Source organism: Salmo salar, chromosome 05, assembly GCF_965601325.2.
Source record: "Salmo salar chromosome 05, fSalSal1, whole genome shotgun sequence".
NCBI classification, from domain to species: domain Eukaryota; kingdom Metazoa; phylum Chordata; class Actinopteri; order Salmoniformes; family Salmonidae; genus Salmo; species Salmo salar.
The window spans coordinates 48,506,692-48,519,707 of record NC_138295.1 but is presented as its reverse complement, the minus strand read 5'-3'; the positions used below and the strand labels follow the sequence as shown (position 1 = coordinate 48,519,707).

The window sequence follows — 13,016 nt, the reverse complement described above, 5'->3', positions numbered from 1 at the left end:
AGAAGCGCTTCTTGAATGGCACAATTCAGAACCTTTATCAGAATTTTAAGAGGGATAATTCAGAGATTAAAATGTCCTACTATGAATTCTGCAGAATACGTCCTTTTTGGGTTGTCAAGCCAACAGTCCAGGATAGGGACACATGCCTCTGCAAAACCCACGCCAACCTCCAGTTCGTGGCAGTAAAACTACAGCATCACAAAGGGATCAGCTGCAGCAACATTGAGAACCTTGAGTCTTTGTGCTGTGAGAACCTGAAGAAAGAGTGCATGTACACAGAGTGCTCCATTTGCCAAGCAAAAGAGCTTAAAACATCTGATTTTGATGCTAGTGAGCAGACATGGTGGTTTGAGTGAAAAAACAAAGCTGAAGAGAGAGAAGGAAAAACAAGAGAGGGAAACATGGAGAAGTTCACTGTCCATTTGACAGCAAAAGAAAAGGTGTGTGGCACACTGCTGATTCTACTGGAGGACTTTTCCAAAGGACTGAAAGAGAAGTTGGGGAAACACGTGTACAACATTCGACATCAATACTCCAAACTGATAGAATTAAAAGAGAATCTGCGGAGAGATCATCGTGCATATTGACTTTGCAGAGAACTACCTGTGTAAATACACCAGTGAAATTCAGGCAGTTCACTTTTGTGATTCTCACAAGCAGGTGACCCTCCACACCCGTGATGGACATACCACAAATTATACAGTTTCACTTTGCTCATTGAGCTCTTCTATGCGGATGACCCCCCTGCAATCTGGGCCCATCTCGCAAAAACACTGGCCTCCTTCCTTGAGCTCTGCCCATCGGCTACTTTTGGAATCTTACTTTGTCTTAAATGAATTAAATGTTTAACAATGGTTGTTGTTCAAACTGTTTGTAATAAAATATTGTTTTCATATTTTTTTTTTTTTTACATAGATGTCATTTCCACCCCACCCATATTTTTTAGGTAATTGAGAATATTATGTATAATTTGATTGATTGATTGATTTGTTTTAGATAGGGTAATCATATATGGTTGTTATCATAATCTCACAAAAAGGTCTCATCTCATTTTTCATGATAAAAACATTCAAGCATTGTGTTGAATTATTAACATTAGGAAAACATAAAATCTCTTAAAATAAGATTAAATACAAATTAATGAACAAATGTATAAATTAATGTGATATAAATTAATTGTATGATATTTCATTTTCAACTAAAACTGTTTAATGACGTGATCGAAATGGCATTTGTTTATGGCTGTCTGACAAAAATGACAAAAATATATATATTCCTGAATACTACAGTCGCAGTTAAGGAAACTTTAAGGAACAATATGATTTTTCCTACCTTCTCTGTTATGCACCTTAATATTTCAAGATATCGAGATGAAAAGGAAGACAACTAGAATCACAAATCATTTTCTTGCCTGAAGGTGTTTCACTTTACTTCTGTTTGCAATAAATTTTTTCTTGTTATCTTATTAGACTGTGGATCTGCTGCAGGGAGCATAGCTGCTTCTGAGGTATATGACGCTTTTCTAAGACTAAATGGAAGTTGTGGGAGGTATAAAGTTCACACACAATATTGTGGGAGCTTTTGATGAACATTTTGGGAAAAGCTTGTCCTAAGTGATTATGTGAGTGAATATTTTAGTCCTCAGGTGTTCCAGGAATTAATCATAGCTTGATTGCTGGTGTCTTCTTTCATTTGAAAGCACATACTGCAGGTGTGTGTGCTTATTCCTGTGTATGTGTGTCTTACCGCGCATGCTGCAGGTGTGTGCCATGCGTGCTGCAGAGAGGGCCACACGCTCATCCTCCTGCAGGGTACTCTGGTCAGTGAAACTGTGCTCCATCGAACCCATGTGACTCTTCTCCTGACGGTACGTTATGGGTGTCTTATTTATGTTCACTGGCTTCCTACAAACACAGAGAGAGAGAGAGAGGGAGAGGGAGAGAGAGAGGGGGATAGAGAGAGCAACAGTTTTATTTGGCCACTGAAACTCTTCATTGGCAGACAGAGAGCACAAGCATGTGAATGATCGATTGGCAAAACAATGGAAAGGTAGGAGGGTGGCAGGACCAAACCACAGCCAAAGCAGCTAGACCAGCCTCTAATTGAATATGTCACTGTTTTCCCCTTTAACGGGTAAACCATGTTGCTTCCTGTCAGAGCAAATGTAGCAATCATGCCGCTAAAAGCTAACTTCATGCTGGCTTAGTGGAGTAAGCTGCTTTCTTCTCCAGTGTGGTGCATGCCATAGGTGTGGACTCGAGTCATATGACTTGAGACTTGACTTCATTAAAAAATTTGACATATTTTTCATAGGCCTAGTTACACAACATAACCAAAAGTATGTGGACACCTGCTTGTCGAACATCTCATTCCAAAATCATGGGCATTAATATGGAGTTGGTCCCCAATGTGCTGCTATAACAGCTTCCACTCTTCTGGGAAGGCTTTCCACTAGCTTCCATTCAGCAACAAGAGCATTATTGAGGTCGGGCACTGATGTTGGGTGATTAGGCCTGGCACGCAGTCTGTGTTCCAGTTCATCTCAAAGGTGTTAGATGAGCTTGAGGTTAGGGCTCTGTGCAGGCCAGTCAAGTTCTTCCACACCGATCTCGTCAAACCTTTTCTGTATGGACCTCACTTTGTGCATGTCATGCTAAAACAAGAAAGGGCTTTCCCCAAACTGTTGCCACAAAGTTGGAAGCACAGAATCGTCTAGAATGTCATTGTATGCTTTAGCATTAAGATTCCCCCTCACTGGAACTAAGGGGCCTTCCTCCTCCACCAAAGTTTACAGTTGGCACTATGCATTCAGGCAGGTAGCATTCTCCTGGCACCCAGAATCGTCCGTTGGACTGCCTGATGGTGAAGCATGAATCATCACTCCAGAGAACGCTTTTCCACTGCTCCAGAGTCCAATGGCGGCGAGCTCTACACCACTCCAGCCAATGCTTGGCATTGAGCATGGTGCTCTTAGGCTTACTGCTCGGCCATGGAAACCCATTACATGAAGCTCCCAACTAAGTTATTGTGCTGAAGTTGCTTCCAGAGGCTGTTTGTAACTCTGTAGTGAGTGTTGCAACTGAGGACAGACAATGTCTATGCGCTTCAGCACTCGGTCGGTCCTGTTCTGTGAGCTTGTGTCGCCTACAATTTCGCGGCTGAGCCATTGTTGCTCCTACACGTTTCCACTTCATAATAACAGAACATACAGTTGACCAGGGCAGCTCTAGCAGGGCAGACATTTGACAAACTGATTGTTGGAAAGGTGGCATCCTATGACGGTGCCACATTGAAAGTCACTGAGCTCTTCAGTACGGCCATTCCACAGCTAATTTTTGTCTATGGAGATTGTATGGCTATGTGCTCAATATTATACACCTGTCAGCATCAGGTATGGCTGAAATAGACAAATCCACAAATTTGAAGGGGTGTCCACATACTTTTGTATATATAGTGTATTTTAATAGGCTACATATAGGGAAAGGGGGTTACCTAGTCAGTTGCACAACAAAATGCATTTAACCAAAATATGTATTCCGCATTTAACCCAACCCCTCTGAATCAGAGAGGTGCAGGGTCTGTCTTAATCGACATCATCAGTGCCTGGGGAGCAGTTGTTGGGGGTTAACTGATGCTTTAACAGACTGGAAACGATATGAACTGAGTTCTCCCTACATCATACCTCCTCAATGTGTAAATGTATGTTTTTTTAACTGTAGTGCTTTGTGTTTTATTTGTAAATGTGTCTTTGTATGAAAATGAATGTGCTGCTATATTGGCCAGGTCTCTATGAACAATCGTTTATCTCAATGAGACTAACCTGGTTAAAAAAGGTTAAATGAAAATAAATTAAATGTATAATGCCTGTTCAGGTGGACTGGAAACTCTCAACAACCCTCTTTACGTAATTGAGAAATGTCCACCTATTTCTGAATAAGCATAGACCAGACTGAGTTATGATGGGGTTGGAACTAAAAAAATGCTAACCTCCCCTGTTATTGTAATGGTGAGAGGTTAGCATGTCTTGGGGGTATGATATTTGTGCATGTGTAACTTTCTCACTCATCATGGATTCACATTAATTTAGGATTATCCGTAATCATGGTAGCATCCACATTCATGTAGAAGTGTTTAGAAATTGTTTACCATTCATATTCTATTCTTATTTACAATAAAAGTGACAAATTGTTTACCATTCATTTCTATTGGGCACAAAATCATCTGAAACACAACCAAAACAAACAGCAAATGCATCCAACAAATTTGTAGAGTCACAAGCTTCATGTACTCATTGCATACTATGAATTTGAAAATGCAAATACTTATTTTTTACTACTTTAAGACACATATACTTTAATACAAGTGAATTTGTCTGAATTCTTTTGCTCCCCCAAAATGGGGGGACTATGTACAAAAACTGCTGTAATTCCTACACGGTTCACCCGATATGGATGAAAATGCCTTCAAATTGTTTGATTTCAAATCCAAACTTGTCAAGTATACAGCCAAAAGAAGAAAAAAACTTCACTGTCCCAATAATTACAAAAAAAAGTATTTAAATATCATAGAGTGGGCCATTAAAAAGCGGGCAAAACACAGACACTCCCCTCAGGGCAGTGTCAAGGCACTCCTGTGAAAGGGAGTATATGAGTAGGGTGTAACGTCTGGGTCAAATGCTGCCATAAAGGTGTGTGGGGCGACCCTCTCGTTGTCACCATCTGCGGGGAGGTGAGACCTTTGGGAGCTAGCGGCTAGTCTAATCATCTCCTAAAGCACACCTTTTCACTCCCAATTATCGTCTCATTTATGGGTCACCTTCTGCCCGGCATGCGTAATTACAGTAAGTGAGTAATTTAATTGTATTTGTATTTAGTTAAATATTTCACACTCAAACGAGCCCTGCAGATGAGAGCGGTGTGGTCCCTCTGATACACCATAAGGGTGTACTCCTCTCTCTCTCTGCCTCCCTGTCACATGTACTCTCTTCAAAACAACCTGGCCCTTTGGAAAGGCAAATACGTGTTCTAGGGAAGTCTCGAGAGTAGAATCTAAAAAATAGCATCAACATTCTACAGATACACAAGCATGGTTTGTGTGGTCCAGAGAATTGTCAGTTAGGAAACAACTTATTTACCACCCTGTGTGGTAATCATGTGCCTCGGAGGAAAGTTAACTATTTGGCTAACTGAGTGAGGACCGAGAAGTGGTATACAAATGTGGGCCAGTGACTCACCCCTTCCTGATGATGATGATGATGACCCCCAGGAGCAGGATGAGCACCACCAGGCCCCCAGCACACACCCCCAGGATCAGCCCCATCTCCGCTGAGTGTTGGGACACCTCCAGAGCCCGCCGGTGGTCCTTACAGGCTGCTGAGAGAGGGGGATGAAGGGAGGGGAGGAGGCAGAGATGGGGAGTGATGAAGGGAGAGAGAAAGGAGGTGGGACAGAGAGGGGGGTGGAGAGCAAGAGAGCAAGAGAGCGAGAGAAACAGAAGGAAGGAGAGATACAGACAGAGAGGGTTGAAAGAGGGGTGGCAGCTAGCCTAGTGGTTAGAGTGTTGGGCCAGCAACCAAAAGGTTGCTAGATTGAATCCCCGAGCTGACAAGGTAAAAATCTGTTGTTCTGCCCCTGAACAAGGCTCTTCCTAGGCGTCATTGTAAATAAGAATTTGTTCTTAACTGACTTGCCTAGCTAAATAAAATGTTACAAAGAGGGGGACAGAAAAAGGGAGACAGAAATAGGAAGAAATGTACAGGCTTAAAATGCAAATCAATGCTTATCATACACAACAGTCATCACTGTCAAATCCTGACTCGTAATATCACAATGGCTGGACTTACACTAACCATCCTGACTGCTGAGAAAAGATAGAATGTTCCAGAACAGACTGACTTTTCACCGCCACATCTGTCCATTCATATGCACGGTTTAATTTATTTATATGGCAGTATGTTTCAAGGGACAAATGTTACATATTGAAACTCTGTCGGCTACCAGAATGTACGATAAAAACATTTACAAAGGGTGTGTGGTGCCCACATCAATAGCTCCTGCTAATATAGACACATTGTGTTCATTAGACAAAATAATTGCATGGGAGACAAACAGACCACTGTCATGTGAGAGCTTTTCAATAGGTGAATCATACTGGATATTTCTCTGCTCTTTTAATAGCCATGGGGAAAGGTTTGCGTCTTCTTTGACAATAAGAGCCCTTTGTGTCTTTGAGTGATACACAGGAAAGGAGGGTTGAGATATACTGTATGAGGCTAGGGATAAAAATTGTCTAGGACTGGGGGAATGTTTTGTGGAGGGTCTTCACAAACTTGCCACACTGAGTACCTGGGTCGTGTTCAACGGGCACCAAACAGAAGAACACAAGCTGACATAGAGAGGGCCTACCTAGACCTTTTCGTTTTCAATTGTGTGCCTTAATGAATGTGACTTTGCTTGAAGACAAAGACATTCTGTACAACCACAGAATGTTTAATGCCACATCAAAACAAAAGCATTTTTTGGTGGAAGAAATCCAAGACAATACTAATCTAAATCCAAGGCGATAGTGTGGTTTATTTAAATACACACGAGTACAGTAGAGTATGGGTGGCAGGTAGCCTAGCTGTTAAGAGCGTTGGTCCCGTAACTGAAAGGTTGCTAGTTCAAATCCCCTAACTGGCAAGGTGAAAAAATCTGCCATTCTGGCCTTGAGCAAGGCAGTTAACAACTGCTCTTTGGGTACCAATGATGTCGATTAAGGCAGCCCCCTGCACTTCTCTGATTCAGAGGGGTTGGGTTAAATGCGAAAGACATTTCAGTTGAATACATTCAGTTGTGGAACTGACTAGGTATTCCCCTTTCCCCAGTATAATTTCAAGGTGCCCCAGTGTCTGTAAGATACAGTAAAGGCCATTATTATAATAGAAAGTTACACATCTCACTGGCACAAAGCTCTACACTTGTGGAAATGGGAGGAGAAGCAAGAAGCTTTTTTTGTCTTGTAGCAGGAACCCGCTGATCTACTTTCTCTGTGTAGTGTCAGCCTCTCCTTACAGCCCAACCAGCCCTGCAACCAGCCCTGCAACCAGCCCTGCAACCAGCCCTGCAACCAGCCCTGCAACCAGCCCTGCAACCAGCCCTACTGTGCCTTTAGGAACAGCACAGCCATTCTTTAGTGGAGGAGAAAGTCAGAGCTGGCCTAAGGAAAGAGGTCTAGATAGCTAGCTAGCGGTTGGAATGAAGAGGCTCACAAGAGCAGAATGAGATCTGGGGCAGAGGCAAGAGGAAAGGGAAAAGAAGGCATGTTTTAGCCCTCTCCTTTTGCAACCAGGCACAGGGGCATTTCATCGACCTCATCCCTATGGGGGAGAATTCTTACAGTAAAATTTGGAAAAGTTTGTGGTTGGTGCCCAGAGTTTTTCTTATGAAAGATCACCAAATACTGTATATGACTCGTTGCATTTGATCAATACTAAGGGATAGCCCCAAAGTTTTAGCAGCCTTGTATGTACTCTGACACTAATGTTTTTACAGTCTATCACATTTACTCAGATAATTACCATAGATGTCATTGGTGTACAGATCACATAGCCTAATGGACTCTGAGCCTTATAAATCCTCTGACAGAGTGGATACAGCCTTGGGGTTCCTTACATGAGTATCACAGGTCATCTTTTTGTGTATCACAAGTATGCTTGACATGCAAGGGTGACAGGTACAACTAATTCAGCCAGCCTCCCTTCAGAAAATATTTATACACTTTGACTTAAGCCACATTTTGTTATTTACATTTTACATTTTAGTAATTTAGCAGACGCTCTTATCCAGAGCGACTTACAGTAGTGAATGCATACATTTCTTTTTTTTTCGTCTTTTTCTTTGCACTTTTTGTTATGTTACAGCCTGAATTCAAAATGTATTAAATATATTTGTTTTTCTCAGCCAACTACACACAATACCCCATAATGACAAAGTGAAAACATGTTTTTAGAAATGTGCGTAAATGTATTGAAAATCAAATACATAAATATTGAATTTACATAAGTATTCACACCCCTAAGTCAATATTCTGTCGAGTCACTTTTGGCAGCAGTTACAGCTGTGAGTCTTTCTGGGTAAGTTTAAGAGTTTTCCACACCTGGATTGTCAAATGAAATCAAACTTTATTTGTCACATATGCAAAATACAAGTGTAGACCTTACCGTGAAATGCTTACTTACAAGCCCTTAACCAACAGTGCATTTCAAGAAGAGTTAAGAAAATATTTAACAAATAAACTAAAAGTAAAAATGTATAAAAAGTAACACAATAACATAACAATAACAAGGATATATACAGGGAAGGTGGGGTCAATGTAATAGTAATAGTCAATGTAATAGTCCGGTTGCCCTTTGATGAATTGTTCAGCAGTCTTATGGCTTAGGGGTAGAAGCTGTTAAGGAGCCTTTTGGTCCTAGACTAGGCGCTCTGGTACTGCTTTCCATATGGTAGCAGAGAAAAGAGTCTATGGTGACTGGAGTCTCTGACAATTTTATGGGCTTTCCTCTGACACCGCCTATTATATAGGTTTTGTTGCAGGAAGCAATACTTCCACCCCAGTGATGTACTGGGCCATACGCACTGCCCTCTGTAGCGCCTTATGGTCAGATGCCGAGCAGTTGCCATACCAGGCGGTGATGCAACCAGTCAGGACGCGCCCGATAGTGCAGCTGTAGAACTTTTTGAGGATCTGGGGACCCATGCCAAGTCTTTTCAGTCTCCTGAGGGGGAAAAGGTTTTGTTGCGCCCTCTTCACGACTATCTTGGCGTGTTTGGACCATGATAGTTTGTTGGTGATGTGGACACCAAGGAACTTGAAACTCTTGACCCGCTCCACTACAGCCCCGTTGATTGTTAATCCTTGAAGTTCTGTACACAAGTATTGTGCAAGATTTGCCCATTATTCTTTTCAAAATTCTTCAAGCTCTGTCAAATTGGTTGTTGGTCATTGCTAGACAACCATTTTCAGGTCTTGCCATAGATTGAATTAAAAACGGCCATTCAGGAACATTCACTGTCTTCTTGGTAAGCAACCCCAGTGTAGATATGGCCTTGTGTTTTAGGTTATTGTCCTGTTGAAAGGTGAATTCATCTCCCAGTGTCTGGTTGGAAACAGACCGATCCAGGTTTTCCTCTAGGATTTTGCATGCGCTTAGCTCCATTAAGTTCATTGCTTTATCCTGAAATACTCCCCAGTCCTTAACGATTACAATCGTACCATAACATGATGACACTTGAAAATATGGAGAGTGGAACTCAGTAATGTATTTTTACCCAAATATAACACTTTGAATTCAAGGACAAAAAGTGAATTGCTTTGCACATTTTTTTTTTACTTTAATGACTTTAATGACCCCCTCTCAATCAGAAAGATTTCTGGCTCCCAGGTGTCTTTTATACAGGTAACGAGCTGAGATTAGGAGCACACTCTTAAAGGGAGTGCTCCTAAATGCAGCTTGTTACCTGTATAAAAGACACCTGTCCACAGAAGCAATCAATCAATCAGATTCCAAACTCTCCACTATGGCCAAGACTAAAGATCTCTCCAAGGATCTAAGGGACAAGATTGTAGACCTACACAAGGCTGGAATGGGCTACAAGACCATCGCCAAGCAGCTTGGTGAGAAGGTGACAACATTTGGTGCGATTATTCGCAAATGGAAGAAACACAAAAGAACTGTCAATAACCCCCGGCCTGGGGCTCCATGTAAGATCTCACCTCGTGGGGTTGCAATGATCATGAGAACGGTGAGGAATCAGCCCAGAACTACACGGGAGGATCTTGTCAATGGTCTCAAGGCAGCTGGGACCATTGTCACCAAGAAAACAATTGGTAACACACAATGCCGTGAAGGACTGAAATCCTGCAGCGCCCGCAAGCTCCCCCTGCTCAAGAATACATATACATGCCCGTCTGAAGTTTGCCAATGAACATCTGAATGATTCAGAGGACAACTGGTGAAAGTGTTGTGGTCAGATGAGACCAAAATGGAGCTCTTTGGCATCAACTCAACTCGCCGTGTTTGGAGGAGGAGGAATGCTGCCTATGACCCCAAGAACACCATCTCCACCGTCAAACATGGAGGTGGAAACATTATGCTTTGGGGGTGTTTTTCTGCTAAGGGGACAGGACAACTTCACCGCATCAAAGGGACGATGGACGGGGCCATGTACCGTTAAATCTTGGGTGAGAACATCTTTCCCTCAGCCAGGGCATTGAAAAAGGGTTGTGAATGGGTATTCCAAAACACACGGCCAAGGCAACAAAGGAGTGGCTCAAGAAGAAGCACATTAAGGTCCTGGAGTGGCCTAGCCAGTCTCCAGACCTTAATCCCATAGAAAATTTGTGGAGGGAGCTGAAGGTTTGAGTTGCCAAACGTCAGCCTCGAAACCTTAATGACTTGGAGAAGATCTGAAAAGAGGAGTGGTAGAAAATCCCTCCTGAGATGTGTGCAAACCTGGTGACCAACTACAAGAAACGTCTGACCTCTGTGATTGCCAACAAGGGTTTTGCCATCAAGTACTAAGTCATGTTTTGCAGAGGGGTCAAATACTTATTTCCCTCATTAAAATGCAACTCATTTTATAACATTTTTGACATGCGTTTTTCAGGATTTTTTTGTTGTTATTCTGTCTCTCACTACCATTAAAATTATAGACTGATCATTTCATTGTAAGTGGGCAAACGTACAAAATCAGCAGGGGATCAAATACTTTTTTCCCCCCACTGTACGTTTGCCATAAGAAAGGTGTTGCATACATATTCACTTTTCATTTTTAATTCATTTGTTAAAAAAAAAATCAAAAAACATAATTCCACTGACATTATGGGGTATTGTGGTTAGGCCAGTAACAAAACAAGCTTAATTTAATCAATTTTAAATTCAGGCTGTAACACAAAATGTGTAAAAGGTCAAGGGGTGCGAGTACTTTCTGAAGACACTGTAGTTGATAGAAAATGAATTAAAGACTTTGTTCCTACCAACAAAGAGAGAGGGAGAAGGCATGTATAACTTCAATTCATCATGTGAAATACAGGAGTAGGCCTATATTTTTCAATCTAATAACATGGCTGCGGGTGAAAAGAAATTGATTTATTTTACTGACACCCTGGACAGAGGATCATCTTGCCACATTTAGTCTGGGAATTTCTATTAAGCCAAACATTAAATTTTTTCCACATTAATCCATACACCTGCCGGCTAGATGAGAGTGGACATTGGCACTTAGAGAAGAAATAGAAGTCTATTGTTGTCATGGGAGCTGCCAAGAGATTGTGATTTAACCAGTTGGGGCTAGGGGGCAGTACTTGCACGGCCGGATAAAAAAAACGTACCCATTTTAAACTGGTTACTACTCTTGCCCAGAAATGAGAAAATGCATATAATTAGTAGATTTGGATAGAAAACACTCTACAGTTTCTAAAACTGTTTTAATGGTGTCTGTGAGTATAACAGAACTCATATGGCAGGCCAAAACCTGAGAAGATTCCATACAGGAAGTGCCCTGTCTGACAATTTGTTATCCTTCTGTTGCATCTCTATCGAAAATACAGCATCTCTGCTGTAACGTGACATTTTCTAAGGCTTCCATTGGCTCTCAGAAGGCACCAGAAAGTGGAATGAGGTGTCTGCAGTCTCTGGGCGAAGTACAGCAGCTCTGTTTGTTACTGGTCAGGCTGGGGACAGTGACACTGGAGATGCGCATTCATGAGAATTCTCCATGTTTTTCTTTCAGCCTTTGAATGAATACAACGTCGCCCGGTTGGAATATTATCGCTATTTTACGAGAAAAATTGCATAAAAATTGATTTTAAACAGCGTCTGACATGCTTCGAAGTACGGTAATGGAATATTTTGAATTTTTTTGTCACGAAATGCGCTCGCGCATCACCCTTCGGATAGTTACCTGAACAAAACGGCGGTATTTGGATATAACTATGGATTATTTGGAACCAAAACAACATTTGTTGTTGAAGTAGAAGTCCTGGGAGTGCATTCTGACGAAGAACAGCAAAGTTAATCCAATTTTTCTTATAGTAAATCTGAGTTTGGTGAGGGCCAAACTTGGTGGGTGTCAAATTAGCTAGCTGTGATGGCCGGGCTATGTACTCAGAATATTGCAAAATGTGCTTTCACCGAAAAGCTATTTTAAAATCTGACACCGCGATTGCATAAAGGAGTTCTGTATCTATAGTTCTTAAAGTAATTGTTATGTATTTTGGGAACGTTAATCGTGAGTAATTTAGTAAATTCACCGGAAGTTTGCGGTGGGTATGCTAGTTCTGAACATCACATGCTAATGTAAAAAGCTGGTTTTTGATATGAATATAAACTTGATTGAACAAAACAACATAATGTCCTAGGAGTGTCATCTGATGAAGATCATCAAAGGTTAGTGCTGCATTTAGCTGTGGTTTTGGTTTTTTGTGACATATATGCTTGCTTTGAAAATGGCTGTGTGATTATTTTTGGCAGGGTACTCTCCTGACATAATCTAATGTTTTGTTTTCGCTGTAAAGCCTTTTTGAAATCGGACAATGTGGTTAGATTAACGAGAGTCTTGTCTTTAAAATGGTGTAAAATAGTCATATGTTTGAGAAATTGAAGTTATAGCATTTATGAGGTATTTGTATTTCGCGCCATGCGATTCCACTGGCTGTTGACTAAGCGTCCCACCTTGCCCAGGGAGGTTAAACTGTCACCTGGAAGTTGATAGATAATCTCCAGCTTTGTTAACTAAACCCAAATAATTTGTCTCCACTTTGCTGATCAAAGGCTGATTCAAATTAATTTTTCACAACCAGTAAAATGCAGTGATGCAGCAGCAATCATGTTTAACGTTAGAGGGATCACATAGATCAAAAAATGACTAACCACTGATGTGCTGTACGTTGAAATTGTTAATAATCTGGGTATCATGTTTCAGTTAAGACCCAAATGCAGACTGTGTTGAAGTAACAATGTTCATTACAACAAC

At 41.4% G+C, this 13,016-nt stretch overlaps 1 protein-coding gene across 5 annotated transcripts in view; it reads right to left on the bottom strand.

The window, feature by feature from the left end:
- The window catches only part of LOC106604982 (receptor-type tyrosine-protein phosphatase U), a 242,004-nt gene that overhangs the window by 27,294 nt on the left and 201,694 nt on the right, over positions 1-13,016 (bottom strand). For 4 of the 5 annotated variants that reach the window (XM_082975229.1, XM_082975232.1, XM_082975233.1 and 1 more), the window contains 2 exons: positions 5,234-5,372; positions 1,747-1,904 (listed from right to left, as the gene is read on the bottom strand). In XM_082975229.1, coding sequence (XP_082831355.1) covers positions 1,747-1,904; positions 5,234-5,372 — 297 coding nt within the window. The remainder of the gene's footprint in view (positions 1-1,746; positions 1,905-5,233; positions 5,373-13,016) is intronic. The other variant, XM_082975231.1, reaches the window with a different exon arrangement.